Source organism: Labrus mixtus, chromosome 4 (assembly GCF_963584025.1).
Source record: "Labrus mixtus chromosome 4, fLabMix1.1, whole genome shotgun sequence".
Classification (NCBI taxonomy): domain Eukaryota; kingdom Metazoa; phylum Chordata; class Actinopteri; order Labriformes; family Labridae; genus Labrus; species Labrus mixtus.
The window spans coordinates 23183120-23202816 of record NC_083615.1 but is presented as its reverse complement, the minus strand read 5'-3'; the positions used below and the strand labels follow the sequence as shown (position 1 = coordinate 23202816).

The 19697-nt window shown below is 39.2% G+C and overlaps 4 protein-coding genes across 6 annotated transcripts; 2 read left to right on the top strand and 2 right to left on the bottom strand.

The window, feature by feature from the left end:
* Positions 1-24: 24 nt before the first annotated feature.
* On the bottom strand, positions 25-2587 carry ccdc34 (coiled-coil domain containing 34). 3 transcript variants are annotated; one of them, XM_061036518.1, is made up of 7 exons: positions 2481-2587; positions 1813-2061; positions 1582-1711; positions 1256-1363; positions 991-1149; positions 760-889; positions 25-546 (listed from the first exon to the last, which is right to left on the bottom strand). In XM_061036518.1, the coding sequence occupies exons 2-7, from the start codon at positions 2052-2054 to the stop codon at positions 362-364; spliced, it is 954 nt and encodes a 317-aa protein (XP_060892501.1). In that variant the 5' UTR covers positions 2055-2061; positions 2481-2587; the 3' UTR covers positions 25-361. The 3 variants fall into 3 exon arrangements, with proteins under 3 accessions (XP_060892501.1, XP_060892499.1, XP_060892502.1); XM_061036516.1 differs by having other exon boundaries at positions 1813-2064; positions 2481-2585; XM_061036519.1 differs by having other exon boundaries at positions 2477-2501.
* An 862-nt stretch (positions 2588-3449) lies between these two features.
* Positions 3450-7638, top strand: rabl2 (RAB, member of RAS oncogene family-like 2). The gene is made up of 8 exons (XM_061036526.1): positions 3450-4113; positions 4206-4235; positions 5000-5079; positions 5195-5274; positions 5651-5762; positions 5914-6011; positions 6260-6343; positions 6643-7638. Exons 1-8 carry the CDS (start codon positions 4007-4009, stop codon positions 6721-6723), a joined length of 672 nt encoding a protein of 223 aa, XP_060892509.1. The 5' UTR covers positions 3450-4006; the 3' UTR covers positions 6724-7638.
* Positions 7639-11023: 3385 nt separating this feature from the next.
* Positions 11024-14249, top strand: slc15a5 (solute carrier family 15 member 5). Its single transcript, XM_061037158.1, has 9 exons — positions 11024-11427; positions 11689-11911; positions 12098-12267; positions 12480-12700; positions 12787-12973; positions 13141-13329; positions 13465-13596; positions 13712-13820; positions 13979-14249. The coding sequence occupies exons 1-9, from the start codon at positions 11076-11078 to the stop codon at positions 14118-14120; spliced, it is 1725 nt and encodes a 574-aa protein (XP_060893141.1). The 5' UTR covers positions 11024-11075; the 3' UTR covers positions 14121-14249.
* A 371-nt stretch (positions 14250-14620) lies between these two features.
* Positions 14621-19363, bottom strand: LOC132973183 (E3 ubiquitin-protein ligase TRIM47-like). The gene is made up of 5 exons (XM_061036479.1): positions 18753-19363; positions 18563-18658; positions 16708-16944; positions 16442-16595; positions 14621-16317 (listed from the first exon to the last, which is right to left on the bottom strand). Exons 1-5 carry the CDS (start codon positions 19329-19331, stop codon positions 15794-15796), a joined length of 1590 nt encoding a protein of 529 aa, XP_060892462.1. The 5' UTR covers positions 19332-19363; the 3' UTR covers positions 14621-15793.
* Between the last annotated feature and the right edge of the window lie 334 nt (positions 19364-19697).

Genomic DNA, 19697 nt, shown 5'->3' with positions numbered 1-19697 from the left:
TTGATTTAAGGATAAAACCAAATTAAATACATGCATTTAATGGAACAGTAATGAAAGCATTTGTGCTTGACATTAAATAAACATCTTTATGAAATCATCAGAATTTTTTCCCAAATAATTCATACATGCTAAAGTACAAACTAACTTGAACTAGTGCCTTGTTACAGAATTTCTGCAATGTACAACCAAATGTAACAACTTTGCCTTCTCACCATAGCTATTTAAGAGAACAGAAATACTTGTCTCATTCAGCAGAGTCATCTCCGGAGCTATAGAGGTGAGGATGAGTGAGTTATGATGTAATCATGTTTGAGTACTGGCTAAGCTTCCATACTTCAGTCATAGACACCAATCTGCTGTGTCATCTTCTCTGCTGCAACTGTGCTGCACTTATAGAGTGTCTCAGTCTCTGTTGACATTTTCTTTGTTTCAAATTCTTCTTGTCAGATGTCTTATCTACTGATGTTTCTGGAGGAGGGACATGAATCGGTTTCCAGGGGATTGGATTGTAGAAGCCTGGTGAAGGAAGGAATTTTTCGTAGGGACCTTAAAGAAATAAAACAAAGACGATAATGATACATTTCAAACATCATCAAGGTGAATAAATTTAGTGAGACACAATAAAGTCAGGGGAATATTTAAGTTGTTGTATTCCTGCTGCTCCTGGATTCAATAAATACATCAAAAACCGTGAACACATTTCTCAATTTAATAGCTACAGCACACTTAATATTTCCAAGATGACTGAAATAATCTTACCTGTTATGAAGCAAGGTGATTTGGGACTTGCTCTGCTTTTTTCATCAGCTTTCTTTAGCCATTCCTGAAACTTCTCCTCTGCCCTACAGCGGCGATCTCTCTCCTGTTCCTCCTTCAGGACAGCTTCCTCCTGCCAAGTCAAAAAGGGTCAATCAGGGTCACTCTGTTGCAGCACATCAATAACATAATCTTACTAAGAGAGGACAGAATAACTTTAAAGATCCAAATGACCTTTGCCTTGTTTTCCATTTCCTTTTGTCTTTGGTTCTTCTTCTGAAGCCAGTCTTTGTATTTTTGTTGAGCTTTCTGTTCAATCTCCTTCTGCTTCTCCTGCTGCCTCTGAAACTCCTCCTCCTCTTTGCACTGTTTTAGAAATTGCTTGTTTTTCTCCTATGATTGCACAAGGAAAACAATAACAGAAATGTCATGGAGCAATAATACAACCAGTAACGAATAATGATTTATATATGGTTTTATTTTTGTAGCAGGTGTTTACCTGTTCTCTTTTCATCTTTAACCATCCGTGGATTCTCTCCTCCATCACAATTTTTTTTTGTTCTTGCTCCCTGTGTTGCTTTTCTTGGTTTTCCTTAAGTAACTGCTCCTAAATCAAAGTACACAACTACTCAAAGACTCAGACATGATGAAATACATATTTTAGGTAGAAAAAAGTACTTTGGGGGAGAGTGGTGGGGGGGGGGGGGGGGGGGGTGAGAGTGGCTGGAAACTGTATCATTATAAACACACACAAAGCAAATGAAAGTCCACACTACTTGAATTTAAGTAATAGTTAAGTAACAATTGTGCAGAAGTGTTCCTTGCCTCCTCTGTTTTCTTTTCCAATTTGAGCCGTTCCTCCTTGGCTTTGTTTACCAGCCACATTTCCCATGCACTGTGAGAAGGTGAGCATGCAGGCTCCATCTGCTCAGAGGGTGTTCTTGGTAGTTCACATCTATTTAAAAAAAAACAGATTACAAATGTACCAATGAGTCTCTATGAATCGTGCAATAGGCGGTTCATAAAGTTTTATCTGCATAACAATATAAGCAGTACCGGACTGGTGAAACGCTGAGCCTGGGTGAAGTCTCCTGAGCCGGACTGTGCTCCAGGTCTTCTTCACTGTCAAAACTGTCATGATAGATTGGAGAAAGCAACGAAAAGGTGTCTTCGTCGTCGGATAGGACGCCGTTGTCCTTAGATGTGTGGTAGTCTCTTCCCGGGTTAGCTTTAACCGGGGTAGAGCTGAAACCCTTGGACGCAGAAGCAGGACAGTTCGGCATCCTTCCTCCAGACATAAGAAGTCTGCTTCGAAAATTCAAACACAGGACAAATTAGGTGCAAATTAGCAGCCGCTATAATGACAATGATACTTGCATTGTATTGCTGTTTTCTGTTTGTATATATTGTATCTGTCCCTGTCAAATAAACCATAAAATCAAGGAAATAAAACAATATTTCAAATAAACTATGTAAAACCATTGTTTAACTAATGTCAACAATGTGTGCGACTTGTTAAATGTAAAGATTACTGAGCTGTAGATGTTCAGCTCTTTCTTGTTTTTACATAGTAACGCTAACGTAAGCTAACAGTTAGCGTTGTTAGCTTGTCTAGCTTTTATAAACAATAACGTTCTTAAAACGTTAAATGCGTATTACCAACACGTTGTTTACCCAATGGTGTGTGCAAAGTGTCTCTAACTCTAAAGGATCATGTAACCTACCTTAGTGATAGTATTTGAAGAAAGGTTTAGCTCCGATTTATTTTTACAGTCTATGGTTACAACTGATTTCCCAAACAACTTTATTTTCCCCCATGATGCACCGCGCCCCCACGCGCAGAAGGACGCTGTAACCATGACGATGCTTGACTCTTTACTTACATTAAAACAACGCGCTTTTATCAGTCAATCATAATATTGATATTATTTGTGTCATTCTACATATATTCACAGTCGTTTGGAAAATCAGACAAGAACACATTTGTTATTAAATAATAATTAAATAGACTCGCAAAAATAAAACCTAATATCTGGCATGATTTAAACAAGTGGTAAACAAGGGGCCAAAGTGCAGTTTCCTTACCTTTATACACTGTGATGATCAGTCAACTTGGTGGCTTTTCATTTCACAATATAAACATTTGGTTATTGGTGTAAATGCTGCAAACTTATCTGGAAATTTGCATTTCTTTGCAGAAAATACTCGGGGGATATGATTGCATTTATTTAATATGCTTCATTAAATTAATGATTTCGTCTTGCAGATAAAAAATATTCACTGCCATTTGAAGAAATGATAACCCTAAATACATTGGGACACATCCTTAACTGATTTCATTTATCTTAAAACTGAATAGAAACTCCTAAATGACTTTTAAATATATTTACACAGCAACCGCTGGGCCTTTCTGTTGCTACCATTTTATTTAAATGTGAAAGAATATTTCATTTTAAAATACAATTTAATCAGCTGTTGAATTGATTTTAATTTAATTTATGTAGGCCACTTTTAATCAGATTGTGATTAAATCAATATACTGTCACATTAAAATGTGACAGTATATTTATTTTGATTGTTTAAATAAAATATATTCCTATTTTTTGGTCTAGTTTTGTGAGCAGGTTATTTATTAATTATTTTTGTACAGGCTTTTGAACGGACAGCAAAGAGCCATGACGAGGTGAGGTCCTTCAGGCGTCCCCGTTGCGTAGAAACGAAACCCGTCGGGGGCATCATGCTCCATCTACAAACTTTTAATACATGGACGTCGAAGAGGGCAGAAAAGCAATTGACAATTTATTTTAATAGACAAAACGTACACACACAAGGCGGTTATTGACATTTGGGTTCGTTTGTTTGGTTAATAATCAGCATCAAGGGTAATTTAGTAAGCGGTGCTAGCCGACTGTGAGCTAGCTGGTGGTTCAGTGTTGAAGGTAAAATACCCAAATAATACTTTATAAAGACGCGTTTAATACACGGTCTTCAGTCTGCTGTTCTCGTCTTAGCAGGCTCCTATTTTATTAATGTGAAAACCCGACGAATGAGGTGAAATGTGTGACATGACGAGCTAACCAAAGGCAAGCTAGCTAACGTTTGTTCTAACCTCGGATAAGAGCTCTTTGAGTGTTTCTCTTCTCGGGGCTCATTGAGACCTTCCCACTGCTTTATTAAGTTACATTCAAATATACACGTGTTGGCTAATACCATAAAACGGGCCAAAGCAATCTAAAGTAACAGAATAATCATGGCTGGTGAAGGTGGCAGCATCCCTGAGTTGGACCAGATGAAGTACGATGCAGAAGAACAAGTGAAGATCATCTGCCTGGGAGACAGCGCAGTGGGGAAGTCTAAGTGAGTAGTGATGGGTCATTTTCAGTTTAATGAGGTTGTAGTGTATAACATACATTTTATTTTTTATCTCCCTGTCTCTTTCTCTCTCACAGGTTGATGGAGAGGTTTCTCATGGATGAATAGTATCCTTTAGCAGCTTTAGAAAGAAACATGACAAATCTTTCATTCTGTAAATCATACCAGCACTTAAACTGTGTTCATTGTTAATGGTCAACTCACACAACGGCTTAATCCCTCTCTTATTTCTTGCATAAAAATAAACAATAAAAGCGTCTGCTAAGTGAATTGTAACAATTGTATCATTGAATTGTAAGTAAATAGTAGTACTCCTACAGCCAAGGGGGGAAATTAATGTTGCTGCAATACAATTGCATATAGTTAAATTAATTTTTGTCTTTAGTAGACTATTTTATCAGTAATTGGAACTTCATTTTCAGTATAAAAATGTGTTCTTCTAGCTGAATTGTGTATTTTATGTGATATATCAAACAAGAGGTTGATGATATGTCGTGGCACATTCTTATTGAAAGTGACATTTCCATTAGTCACAATCCTTTATTGATTTGTTTCAATTGATGTGTTGATATAAAAATATAGCTGGTATTTGTGGTCAAATTGAAGATATCTGTAAATCAAGTAATGCCTTTATTAGTATATTTAATGCGTGTAAAAAAATCTTTAGAACATGTAACCTTAAATTAAAAAAATTTAATTGTAATTTCCACATAAAAGTTAATTTCTTCTGATCAGCCGGAGATATTAAATGTTGAAAAAGCTATTTGGACGTTATTCTCATATGAGCATGGTGTATAAGGTGAGGTTTTTTGCCTGCCAACAAATCAAGGAATTTTTCCTTTCCGGTTTTCATCTTTAACACTTTCCACAGTCGTCCCCAGCAGTTGTCGACCTATGCGTTAACTCTGTACAAACACACAGCCACTGTAGGAAACAAAACAGTGTCGGTTGGTATGTATTATGCGTGTGTGATTGCTTTTGGTGTTCTATCATTGACCACTGAAAATAATTGAATTCAGTCTTTTAAGCATAAAGCATCATGATGGTTCTTGTTACTGATCGACAGATTTCTGGGACACAGCTGGTCAGGAGAGATTTCAGAGCATGCATCCATCATACTACCACAAAGCACATGCATGCATCATGGTAAGACTCTGAGCCTATGAGCAATTACTGAGCCTGCCAGGATCTTACAGGGAGTTAAACACATAAACAAAAATGACTTTAAAGTTGTTTTTAAAAGTCAAGAAAAGATTATTCAGACACATTTCTAAAACAAAACATTCCATAGCATTTTCCCAAACATCCATATGTTTTTTAATGTATTTTTGTTTCTCGCTCGCCTTTCCTTTGTGACATTTGACTTTATATTCTGTTTAAGCTAAACTCTCCTGTACATATGGCTTGTTCCTTTAGACCATTATTACCTCACAGACAAGACAACAGGGACTAATTGAATGCACCAGGTGAATTGTAGATGTTTCAAACTGTCACTGAAGTAAACCTGTCTTCCTTCTCATAGGTCTTTGATGTTCAAAGGAAGATCACTTATAAGAATTTGGCCACTTGGTATAAGGAGCTGAGAGAGTACAGACCAGAGATACCCTGTTGTGTCGTCGCAAACAAAATTGATGGTGCTGTATATGAAAATGTAGTTCATATGGTCGTTTTAAATGTGAATGTTGCAGCATGTTTTACACCAATCTTTTGATTAGTTGTTCAACTAACAAAATGCCTCCTGAATTCCTGATGTGAACCTGTTTATATATATTTATTTATCTGCAGCTGATTTGAAGGTGACACAGAGAAGTTTTAACTTTGGGAAGAAGCAAGGACTTGCTTTTTACTTTGTATCAGCAGCTGATGGGACTAATGTAGTTAAGGTTTGTCTTTTGATTGTTATCATTTCTAATTTTACTTTAGTCCTGCATATGTTAATTTTTCTGTGTTTCAGATGTATTAGCAGTTTTATAGTTTGTGCATTATTCCAAGATATTCATGCTTAACCTATAATCAAAGTTGCATAAACAGTCCTCTTTTTATATTGTATTATTTAGTATACCTTCACAAATTGTTCAGATAACTTCAAATGCCCCTTTGTTGATAATTCTGACTCTAACTCTCGAAACAGATGTTCAGAGAGATGATCAATAGAGCGGTGGACTACAAGCAAAACCCCAGCGACTTCATGGATGAAGTGTTGCAAGAGTTAGAGGTACCAGCTCTGAAAACCACACAGTGGAAACACTAATGTGCTTTCTTTTGAGTCTGTAGTAGATACAAATCCTGACTTAAGTATTTAAATGCAGGGGTTAAACATGTTTGTGTTCTCTATACTTCCCCTCAAGAAATCCATTAAAAACCTGTTTTGTTTTTCCAAAAAAATGTCCTATGTTCACTCATTCACTTTTTTAGTTATGTGGATGGAGTCATAAAACTCATTATTTGTCTCAATGTTTTTTTTTTTGTTTTTTTATGAAAACATATTTGTAATTTGTTGCTCTTCTCTTGTAGAACTTTGACCTGGAGAAGAAGGAAGAAAACTCAGACGCAGATGGGGACGGATTGAACGCAGAGAGTCCAGAGTTGGACTGAAAAGTGTTTACAGATCCTCAAAAACCAAGGTGTCATCTCATGGATCATTAGCTCTCCTCTGGGGTTGATGCTGTGAATAAGTTATGTTTTATGTGAAAATATCAAAGATCTCAGATTATCTTTAAAGGACAGCATTTTGTCTTCAGTTACCTTTAGCGGTGGAGGCTGGCAGACATTTTTCAGTGAGGTTTAAAGTGACTGCCCTCCATCGCTCCTGTGACATTGAAAGGGATATAAACCCGGTGTAATAATAAGAACTTGTTTTATTCACTGTTTGAATTTATTTTTTGTGTCCTCATTCTTACCTTGTCCACCAGTATCTACTATAATATTAGTAGAAAATCCTATCAGACTGATTGTTCATTTATTTGTATCATGTAATAAGAATGTGAATCCTTGAACAGTTGCCCGTGTAGAGCAAAGTGAACTTTTGATTGTGAACCAAACATGCTGCTGTTCTCCATGTTTGTGTGTAGTAGCTCCATCTGTTGGCTGCTTTCGTTGCATTTATTTTATGATGAAAAGTCTGGTGTTCACATCTTTCAAAGGGAAATGTAATGTACCTTGTAACCATGTATTTTTATGTGTCTGACTTGCTGTGATCCTGGCACAAGAGCACAGTCTGTTTCATTGAAGAAATCTGCTGCAGGGTATGTATACACAGACATCACTTGTCCTTAATGATGGGTTCGAGGCAGTAGTTTGTGCATTAATTCAGATTAGCAGGACTGTTATACAAAGAACTGAACCAGTTTTCTAGAAGTTGACACTCACGTGAAAACCAATTATTCCTATATGAGCTTTATGTTGTACATAGAAACCGTGTATCTATATTTTCTATTTATATGTGACTGTTTTGTGTGTTAATTACTCACAATAAATCACACTGGAACATATTTATGACCCTAAAATTCAGTTCAGTTTATGCTGTAAGTACATTGTTATTACATAACAAACATGTCAGGTTTTGATTTGCCCATACTTGATGTGCATGAAGAAGTCTGAGTATTGTCTGGTTTACATTTACTTCAGCTTGAACTTTGTGTATCAAAATTGAGGGGTGTTTGTAAAATAAGTCAGGACCTAAAACTACTGCACCAGCATGCAGCTCTGACTGTAGATCTACATGAAAACAACAATTCCTGTAAGTGTCATTTACAAGTAGTTATTACAGCAACACTAAAGACAACATAAGATACAACACAATGTGAAAAAAATTAAAAAATATAAATATATATACAAATATTTACACTCTGTTAACTTGCTTTAACCATACTTTTGTTTTTAAAAAAAACACTCAACTGACAGCATTACATAAAACATTATTCCATTTTCTTTATACATTCAGTAGCCATGTTTTTAAAATGTTACATTGTACATGTTGGGATGATTGAATTGTTTTCTTCATATTAAGATATTCAATCTCTTAATGACTTGACACCTGATTAGGAGCATCTCTAACTTTGTTGTTTAAGGACATTTGAGGTATAATCTCAAAAATCTTGAATCCCTTTGTTTTTATAATAATCTCACTGCAGATAAAGAATGCTGTCATTGACTTTTTGATGAAAGATACTCTTGCTAATCTTCAAAATAATTAAACCCAGTGAAAAACAATTTTGTAACATTTTATTAGCAAGACAACTATTTCCTCTCCATACTAGATTATTATACAACGCTACAGGCTTTGGCTCAACATCTTCACTCTGCTTATCTTATTTAGAGGTGTCAGACGTTACCTACCTGTACAATCTCCAGAGGTTTTTTTTACTGGTGGGGTTTTGTCACATAAAACCTTACTGAGAAAGAAATGTGAATTACATTTTATAGGCTTTTTTTTTTTTACTGCAAACACTTTTTGTCTGAAGTGCTCTTTAACAAAGTGTTCTTCTGTTCAGTGCTTGCCTGGGCTGTGCACAAATAATACAATTACTCCTTACTAACAGGCAGTTCAGGCATCAGGCAGCTCTGACCCCACTGAAGTTAACCTGCAACACATCTCACACACTCTTAACATGATCAATCTAATTACCAGCAGCAGCTCTTCCTCCACGGAGCTGCTTTCACAAACAGATGTGGCATTTTCAGACTGTTTGTAATTACCCAAAGCACTAAATCACTTCTGGACCCACCACCTGCAGCGATGGGCATGGGGGTCGGTGCGGTGCAGACCTTGCGGCAATGGCGTGCTGATCCCCATTGACATGAACTGGTTCTGGGCATGTGGAATGTCACCTCTCTGGTGGGGAAGAAACCAGAGCTGGTGTGGGAGGTTGAGCGCTGACAACTCAATTTAGTTTGGCTCACTTTAACCAAATTACTGGTTCTGGAATCAATCTCCTGGAAAGGGGCTGGACTCTCTCCATTTCTGTAGTTGCCCAAGGTGAGAGGCACCGAGCAGGTGTGGTGGTACTCACAAGCCCCCAACTGAGGGGTACCTGAACACCCTAGGCCAAAGATTGTGGATCAACTTTTCATGTCATCAGATATCAGATCTGCAGCTGTATGTATTGGACACTATGGTGAAGAGAGGAGCAGAGCTGTCAACTGATCACCATCTGATTGTGAGTTGGATCAGGTGGAGGGGTGAGGCTGCTGGACAGACCTGGTAAACCTAAACGTATAGTGTGGGTAAACTGGGAACTTTTGGCGGAGGAATAATTCTTGTGCATCCCGGGGGACATTGGGGCTCTGGACATTGTTGGGCTATCTTGGCTGACACCTCTTCAGTGTCGCGTTGAGGACTGGCCCATTTTTTAAAAGGGGGACTTGAGGATGTGCTCTAACTATCGGGTGTACAGAGGCTAAATTCCTCGAGCCCGGGTTCGAATCCAACCTGTTTCTCCTTTCCCGCATGTCTTTCTCCACTCTCTATCTCCCTGGTTTCTGACTCTATCCACTGTCCTATCTCTAAAAGAAATGTTAAAAAAGCCCCAAAAACATCTTTAAATAAAAATGAGATGGCATATAGCCTACAAGCCTCTGAAATGAGTTTCCTCTGAAAAGTGGCTCAGTTCTTAATAAGAGATGGTGAGGAGCCGGAGGTAGCTTGAAATAGAGACACTGCTCCTTCGCATATAAAGGAGCCAGTAGTTCGGCATCTGATTAGCATGCCTCATGGTTGCCTCCCTTTGGAGGTCTTCGGGGCACGTCCAACTGGGAGGAGACCCAGGTGTAGACCAAGAGCTCACTGGAGGGATATACATCCCTTCTGGGCTGGGAACACCTTGGGATCCCTCAGGAGGAGCTGGAAAACGTTGCTGGGGAGAGGGACACCTGGGGACACTTGCTCAGCCTGCTGACACCATGACCCAGCCCTGGATACAAGGAAGATAGTGGATGGATGAATGAACTAAATCACTTCTTGTTTTGCTTTATGTTTTAAATGGTAATGCTCCCATATAGGCAACATTGTGAGAATTTGAATTTTTAATTTGAATTTTTTCAAATGAAGATAATTTCAACCACATTTTTAAAAAGTGTATTTGCATAAATTAATACCCTGTAACAACAGTTCAGTTAAACGTTCAGAAACAAAGCCCAGGCACACAGGGCTTTTGGGGTAGTTCTTAAATTTATGAACAGGAATGAACAGTGTCAAATGTCCACAAGCACAGAGAAGACACATTTATATGATTTACATTTACTAAAGTGAAGTTTATAATCTGGAGATTAAATGGAGTGTTGCTGATGTAATAAAGAAAGGATGGAGGAAATAAACACATTTTAACAACATTTAAAACTTTTTTTCCTTTATTTAATTGATAAAAAGAGGAAAAATGAAATCAATTAATAAGTTAAAAAAAAAAAAAAAACAATAATCCTAAGGAATTGTTTCAGTTTTCCTCTGTTGAAATAAAATAAAATAATTCTGGTAAATCTCCTAAAAAAAGATGTCTTGTTTGGTAAAATTTCAATCAGTTTCATAACCAGTAAAAAAATGTATTCTCACAGGAGCTTTAAGTGCCACTTCTCTGTATGAATCCCCAATGAACAAACAACAGCCACATGTCTTTATCTTGTTGGTTATAATAGAAATATTCCTGGATGCTCTCTAAAGTGCTCCCATTGGTCACTCCTGTTGGATATAATTTTGCATGATGTAACAGGTCCCTGTGAAGCCTCCGCAGTTCTGAGTAAAATCATGACTCAGGAGGACGGTCAGTCGGCAGCACGTGCAGGAAATAAGAAGGTGTGTCTGAATCTACGTGTCTGCAAAGTTACACCAAAGTGAGGGATTCCAGCTCTGGCCTCTGATGCTCTAATTCTGAAAGAGCAGGAGTCAGAGCTCAGTGTGGTCCAGTACTGGTTGCATCCAGTCAGCCACACAGCCAGGCAGCTGGTCCAGTGTCATGGTGACAGAGGACTTTCAGAGATTGCCAGAGGGCAGAGGAAAACTACGCCGACTGTCTCAGACCCCACGTCCAGACCAGGGATCACAGACGAAGTCTCGCAAGAAGCTTCAGGTCATCATATGTGTCCTGCTTGTGGAGCTGTTTGAGAGGTTCACTTTCTTTGGGATAGTATGCAACATGATTCTCTTCTGCACAGTGAAGCTGGGCTATGATAACTACCTGGCTGCAACAGTCAACCTGTGCTTTATAGGAGCCAGTACCCTAACCCCTGTGCTGGTCGGCTGGTTTGCAGAAACCTGTTTGGGAAGGACTAAAGTGCTCTATCTGTGTGCTTTTCTTCATTTTTTTGGTAAGAAACAATGATTCAGGCTGGTATGTTTGATGGTTTAAGGTTTAGAATATAAATTATAATATATAATGTGTAAAAAACATTCCACCAGTGTTTTTCTTATTCTTTCAAAGCCAAATCCTGGAGTTCAGCTGTTTAAATCAGTATATGAATCTTATAACTGCATTTGTGAGCTCATTTTTTTTACATGAAATTTGATTTAACTGCTTAGTCAAGGATCAGCCACAGGCCATGACCTTTCTCTGTCACCATTTTTCCCAGGCACAGCCATGCTGCCTGTGGTGGCTTTCCCGTTTGAGGATTTCTACATCGACACTCATCACATGACACATCAGTTGGAGCCTCGAGAGCAGCAGATCTTGTTCTACACCGGCCTCCTGGCTGCCGCTCTGGGCATCGGTGGCATCCGAGCCATCCTCTGTCCAATGGGAGCCTACAGCCTGCAGAGCTACAACCAGCATCAGCTCCTGTCTTTCTTTAACTGGTCAGTTGGTGTGGCAACCTTAAACGTTCCCTCTCCTCCAAAATCATGACAATCCATCAAATAGATGTTGAAATATTTTAGTCTGGTCCACAGTTTGGGACTTTAGTTCAAAATGTGCGATTTTCCATCTAAATGACTTTAAATCTGCAGCTGAATTCTAAACTTATATTTTTTATTTATGTTCAGGTTTTACTGGTTGGTCAACCTGAATTCTACAGTAGTTTTTCTGGGCATTGCTTACATCCAGCAATCTGTGGGCAAAAATCTGGGCTTCCTTATCCCCTTTACATCTGTGCTGCTGGCTCTGATCGCCATACATATGATGAGGAACAGACTCACCTATAAACCCAAGAAAGGTAACATAGATACAATGTGAGACAAGTTAAACAGATATTCAAATATGGTTGTAAAATGCACTGTGCATAAACCTAAATAAACAGACAAAGAGTAAGGTCTTTCACCTGCTTTTTGTAAAGTGTCTCGAGATAACACTTGTTATGAGTTGACGCTATATAAATAAAAATTGATTGATAAAGAATTCCTTCTGTCCTTTTTGTGTCCGTCATAGGTGGATCGTTGTTAACCACACTGGGAGTTTTTTTTAATTCTCTAAAGATGTGCTGCCTCTATTATCGCCACCTGAGTGGAGATGTTGCTTCCTGGCTGGATCGGGCCAAGGAGAACAATGGTGGCCGATACAGTGAAACACATGTGGAGAATGTCAAAGTCCTGGCCAAGCTCTTCCCTCTGTATGGCCTTCAGCTGCTGTACAGAGCCTGCATCACACAGGCAGGTCACAGAATGTAGATATAACAAGTCTTCATCATAAACCATTGAAAAGGATCATGCCCATGCTAACAACATGTTTCCTATAGATTCCCTCAAGTTACTACATACAGACCATGAATTCAAACCTTCATCTGAGTGACCTTCTGTTGCCCATTGGTGCCATGAATGTTATCAGCATTGTGCCTCTGCTGCTCTTAGCCCCACTGATCGAATGTGTGACCACCTTGTACCTCTCCATGGGTAAAACTCCTATGGCACCAGCGAAAGTCATCAGTAAGTATGTCTATGCACACATCCCCTGCAAGATACCACCTTCACCTTCACTTAAATCCTCCTATGCCCCTTTGCCTTTCTGCGTCTGTCATCCTCCCCCTTTTCTCCTATAAATGTTCTTCAGCCCTGTCTTTCATCACCCCTCCCTGTCCATCCTCCACTTCCAGCTCTGGGCCATGTGTGTGCCACTCTGTCTGTCCTGGTGGCAGGTTTGTCCGAGTTGCAGAGGAAGTCCTACCCCCTGGTGGAACAGACTCTGTTGGGGAAAGTCCTGCAAGTGTCGTCCATGCCGTGTTTCCAGCTGGCTCCTCAGTACATCCTACTCGGTCTGGCAGAGGCTCTCGTCACCCCTGCATGTGAGTGACTGACTCTAGGCCTTCATTACTAAATTTGATGCTGGTCTTACATGGCACATCCTGCCCAAAATCTTTAAAACAACCTGACTGGGGAGAGAAAATCACAGATGTCTGCTGTTTCTGCCTTTCTCACAGGTTCCCTCATCTCTTTCCAGCTGACCCCTAATCACATCAGAGGGATCTCCCTGCACTTCCTCACTCTGTCCTATGGAGGTGGCTGTTTCCTCGGGGCTTTCATCATTCAGCTGGCACACGCTCTCTCTGGAGGTGAAATAATTAAAAGATCTGTATTTCATTATTTTTTAAGATAATTTAAGAAATTGCAATTTAAATGAAATCATAATGAAGCTTAGCACAAGTCGCTAATGGTAATTAATTTCAGGTAACTTCTACCCAAACACACTGCATGATGGTAATCTGGAGAGGTTCTTCTTCCTCCTTGCTACACTCATGGCTATAAATACTGTTGTGTTTTGGAACATGTCTTACAGGTACAGTATGATTTCAAACTGCCTAGCCTATAAGATGTCATGTTATGGCTCATATATAAACTTTTTGTGGTGCAAACAGACTAATTTCAGCAGGTTTGTGTCTCTAAACATTGTTTAATTAAATACTTGTGTTTTCTTGTTATCCTGATGTTGTCCAGGTACATAGACCTGAGTGTGCAGGGTAAGGCTCTCACAATCAGCCCTCTGACTGAGAAGCTGCTACGTTACAAGGCCTGTCTGCGGTTCTACGACACTGTGGAGCACTCTTACACACACGCATCTATTGAATCTATTATTTGATCTGTGTGGTTAAACAATTTTAACTGTTTTATTAGTGTCTTGATTATGAAGATGTCCTGTAAGTGGTGCTGGCGCTGCATGTTACTATGTGAAAACCTGTTACATTCATTTGTGGGCTGAACTGTTAAATAAAGTACTTTAAATGTACTTGTGTATATGTGTTTGTTGTTGATACAATCATTATGTTATTTGCAATTTTTACACAAATATATTCCTTACTCTAAGGCATAACAGAAAATATTAAAAGCACAGTAAATCTTATAAACACATATAATTTGGAAAGCACAAGTATTTATTGGACTAAATCAAGCTTTATCAAACTAATTTTGCATGACTGATTCTTTGACATCTTGTATGAAACCCCAATTTGTAGTGACCAGCTCAAAAGGTCATGGCAACAAAAAAGGGGAAAGTCCCAAAATAACACTTAATTAGACTGAATAATTTACAAAAAACATAAATTGCACAAAAAAATGAGATGTTGATTTCAGTAGTGTGAGCGAGTGGGTGGATGAAAAGTATTGTGCGTGTATTGAATGGAAAAAGGAAGATGAAGTAACAAAACACTGAACATGCAGAAAGTCTCTGTGAGCAGACTACAATTGCAGCTAACTGGGAGCATTGGGCCCAGGTGCTCTCAGTCAGGCTGGTTAAACAGCCTCCTAATTAGATGTACCTGCAACAAGAGAAGAGAAGGCACAATCAAACAGGCCATAGGGCTGTCACACCATCCAAAAGACATAATAAACACAGCCATAGTGACTACATGGGGTAGTCCTGAAAACAAATATGGAATGAAAAAAGTTCACACAATGTTTTCTGACCATTTAAGCAACATGTTAGAGAAAAAGGTAACAAAGGAATTCAAACATGAACCACAAATTACAATATTAGTCTTTATGCAGATGACGTATTTTTATACATAAGAAGCCCTTCATCATTCAAAGAAACCATCTTACCATATATGATTCTCCAGAACTCAGATTACTCTACAAACTGATCAAAATCTACCATTTTTCTTGATCATAACTTGTCTGCATCCCATACACTTATCCTTTATTGCTCTGGTTTATTGCTTATGGTCAAATCACATACTTAGAGATAAACATTTCCAACAGGCTGCCAGAGCTGTTCAAACTCAATTTAAACAATGGCTTAAAACATTACATAATTACCTCTGGATAAGCATATTCATATCACTTTTAAACAACCATATTAATCACAATACCCTCCTTAATTTATTCATTCTAAATAATCTACAGTCAACCCATCAATTCTTGGTTCAAATCTATAGACTCCATCAAATGATACTCGATAAATAAGAAAAACAAAATTGACGACAACCCTGAGACCCCAAAACAAATGAGGCTAAAACTCACAACATTTCTTCATTTTATTTCCTAGCAAACCAACATCACATAACTAGGTGGATTCAACATAACCAACCTGGCAACATATGCAGACATAAAGGACACATAACAATAATCATTACAATCAAAAATGAACCATATATATCTGTAAGTAACAGTAGGCTATTTATCTCTTTTAACTCTCAGGCATTCACAAATGTACAAAATTAACATTGTGATTATTATTCACTATTGTGGTTCCTTCTATCCCTGAATCATAAAACTACAGCCTTTTCTGCAGCTCAGTTTTCTAAAACAGACTGGTTAAAGGTGGCATATTTTGAGTGTTGAGCCCAAATCAACAGAGAACCCGGGATAGAGAGGTTCACTGAAGGTGGTCTGGATCTTGTGCAGCAGTGTGAACCTATCAGAAACACTGTAGAAGGCCAGTGTCCCAGCTTCGTAGTCAAGATGAACACCCACTTTTCGGCAGAGAGCCGGAGGAATTTGGCCTTTGTGAAGACTATCGTGCCAAAACACACACCCAGATGAAGAGCAGGTTAATTTCCAGGAAAATTTGTTATGGCCAAAACAGGAATATTTCCCTGAGCCCTTTCTTTCGATGCCTTTGTACGACACGGCCAAGTCCACAAAGCCACCATCCCACTCCACCTCCCAGTAGTGGCTCCCACTGAGGGCGTTCTTGCACAGAGCCTGGTAATGGTAGGTGAATCTGTCAGGGTGATCAGGGTGAGCCTGGTCATGGCATCCCCAGGATATCTCGTCGTTTGTGTCAGACAAGCAAAGACATGCAGCTACTGTGTTTGGATCCAGCTCCAACTTGACGACTGCAGGGAGAAATGCAACAACTGATGAAAATGTCCCTTCTCACTAACAGGAGGGATACTGAAAAGACCACATTAATTAAGAAATTCAATTATTAAGAAATTAAGAAAAAAAGGTCCAACTCACATTCATTTTTTTCAAAATGGCTGAAAATGTCATTCTTTGCGTTCTCGAAAATATTTTTCACGTTATCTCTCTGTTCCTTGACAAACTCTGTCAATGTGTCAAATTTTTTATGCGAGTCTGTGAATGCAGGGATGTCACCCAGAGCCTTCAAACCCTGCAAGGCAAACAAATACACTATATGAGTTATTATGCAACGTTTTCAAAATTAACTGCAAAAAAAATCAAACTGTAAGTAACAATGGTATACGCTTTGAACATGTCATCACCTTAACAAACTGGATAGGCTGGTCCTCTTTCAATGAAAGCTGGTCCAGATTATCCCCTCTCTTCCTCAGCTCAAACTCTTCTTGCTGAAGTTCCCCGAGATGACCATTGGTTTGGTCAACTCCAGATTTCTCTGCGTCTTCAGCTTTTTCTCTCATCTCAAAGCACTTGATCTGCACAAAACGAATGTGTTCTTCACACCGTCGCTGAAAGTCACCAAACCCCTGCCAAGCAGCGTCCTTGTAGGAAACGAGAATATTATGTTCAGCCATGACCGGTTGAGCTCAACTTGTGACAAGAAAATTATTTTTTTCAAAAGAATTCTCACTTCTTGAAAATCATCTCTTTCTAATTGAGTGGTCTGGACCCTTCTATTTAGTCCCTGGAAAAAAACTATCTATCTATCTATCTATCTATCTATCTGTCTAATCTCTGAAGCACTTGATGTTATGCTGTGTACTGCTAATCTTAGTTACACATCCTGCTCGCTAGGGGTTGTAGTGAGTAACAATTTGCAACAAGATTGAATGCTTCTGTCCCTACAGTATGTTCTGTGTCGAGCCCACAGCCTCTTCTTCCACAGGTGAGATGGTGTTGCCTTTCTTAAACATGGTGAAAAATATGACAACTACATGCTGATGAGAAATGAGTGAGAAGCCCGATGCACACCACCAACAACAACAGCTATTCTACCCAAACAGGTATGACATTTAATAAAGCCATGTGGGTGCTTGAGAAGCAAGTTGTCCCAAAGGTAAACATGCAAGCATGCAAACACATATTCAGACAGAATCTTCAAGCGCTGATCTTATATCTAACCCTTTATCTCAGTGCTGTAAAGGACAAACTACTGATGGAGGAAAATGACCCTTAGTAAAACTTTGTTCCTCTGGTTAACCCAAGCTAACAGGCTGCTGGTTATTGCTTTAGTTGAACAGGAGGACAAAAAATTAGAAATAATCTTATAAAGTCACTCTTTTCATGAACACTACATCATTCTCTTTCTTGGAGACTGAAGGTTTTCTGTGGTTCAAGAGGTCACACTGGCCATGAATGGCTTGAATGTATAAGTACGACGCAGGATTAGGGCCACACTAATTTTTAAATGTTTTATTTTGAGATTAAAGTTGTAAATTTAGGAGATTAAAGTCGTAAATTTGCGACTTTATTCTCGTAAATTTACGAGTTTAATCTCAAAATTTAAAAAAAGAATACATTTTTAACATGGCCCTAATCCTCCGTCGTATATAAACACCTAGTATGTTTGTAAAATATCACATGTACACTACAGATATTTTTATTTCCGGAACTTTATGGCTTTATGTTGAAAATTAGAAGCTCAGGGGGCTCAGATTCAGGCATCCAGGCGAGAGCACACAAACGAGAGAGCGCCAGGATGCAGCCATACGGTCTTGGGCCAGCGTGGGAATGGCGCAGCAGGGGGCCAATCGTGCTTGAGCACGGCACGGTACAGATGGCCAGTGTGACCGCGCCCTAAAGCTAAGAGTGCGGTCAGACTGGCAATGTTGTCATACCGTAGTTAAGCAGTCCCACTGGTCAAATGAACTGGACATTAGCAGTGAAGCGTGTTAAGGCACGGTACGGATTGCCAGTGTGACCGCGCCCTAGATTAACTGTCTCTGGAATACACATAGCATGGAAATGATTCTGCTGACAAACTATTGTTTCCCAATAGTTGACTCACACACAGAACAAAACCTTCTTCAGTAAGACTAAACAGCAGTTTACCCAAACATTTTATTTTCTTATTATCTGGTATAAACATTTTAGAAAGAGCATAGTACACAAAATATGCAAAAAGGAGAAAGAAGTTGTCTTATGAAAGTAATGACTCACTCTTACAGAATCTGCAGCCTGCATCAGCTCCACCTTTTTCCCTTCCAAATACAGCAATCGGTCTGCTATTTCCTGTTTAGTCCAGTCAAGTTGTCTCTGTTGAAACACAAAAGCAGGAGTTCTTCATAACTTAAGTGACATTAAAAAGACTGGCAAATAACACCTTCAGTATTTAGCTGATCTGAAATACCTGCATTTCACACTTTTCTGCTGCGACTGTCACTGTGTCATGACCTTTGTGCTCACCCACCACACACTGCAGACAAATAAACTGCTGATCAGTGCGGCAGTAAATCTCCAGAAGTTTGTTGTGGTGCTCACAGATGCTTTCTTGGATCCTGGCAGAGGCTTGAATCAGTTTGTGTTTTTTTAATGGTGGTACTTCAAAGTGAGGCTTCAGATGAGTCTCACAGTAAGAAGCCAAACACACAAGACAAAACATGGAGGCTTTTCTTTTTCTCCCTGTGCAGGCATCACATGCAACATCCCCAGATTCAGCATAGGTGTCTCCAGCTTCAGCAGCAGCTCTTTGACTGTTGTTTTTCCTTTTTTCCTCCAACAGGACAGCCAGGAGTGTGTTCCTCTTCAGCAGAGGCCTCTCTGTGAAACTTTGCCTACACTGAGGGCAGCTGTATCCTCCATTGTTATTTATATCCCAGAAGGCATTGATGCATTTCATACAGTAACTGTGTCCACAAGTGGTCGTCACTGGATCCTGCATTAATTCAAAACAGATCGGACATTCGAAAACATCCTGACTGTCATCCATTTCTCCTGCTCAAACTGATGAAAATGTTTTTTCCCTCACTGTGAAGGAGGAGGGCACTGATGAAAATGTTTTTCCCTCACTGTGAAGGAGGAGGGCATTGTTGTTGCTTGCTCTCATTGGCACAGGTTCTGACTGGGCGGTCCCTGGGAGTGTATGAGGAAATGGTATACTACAATGTAGGAACAGTCCAACATCATTTAATTCTTCCACGGCCTGACTGGTCCACTGCTTTGATGTCCTCACAACAGGCTTACAGAGCTTTCATTTCTGCTTGTATGAAGGAATCAGATGGACCATGACGTGGTCAGCGTGGCCCAGTGCAGCGCGATAAGCGTAGCTGACTTTAGTGTAACAGTGGTCCAAAAC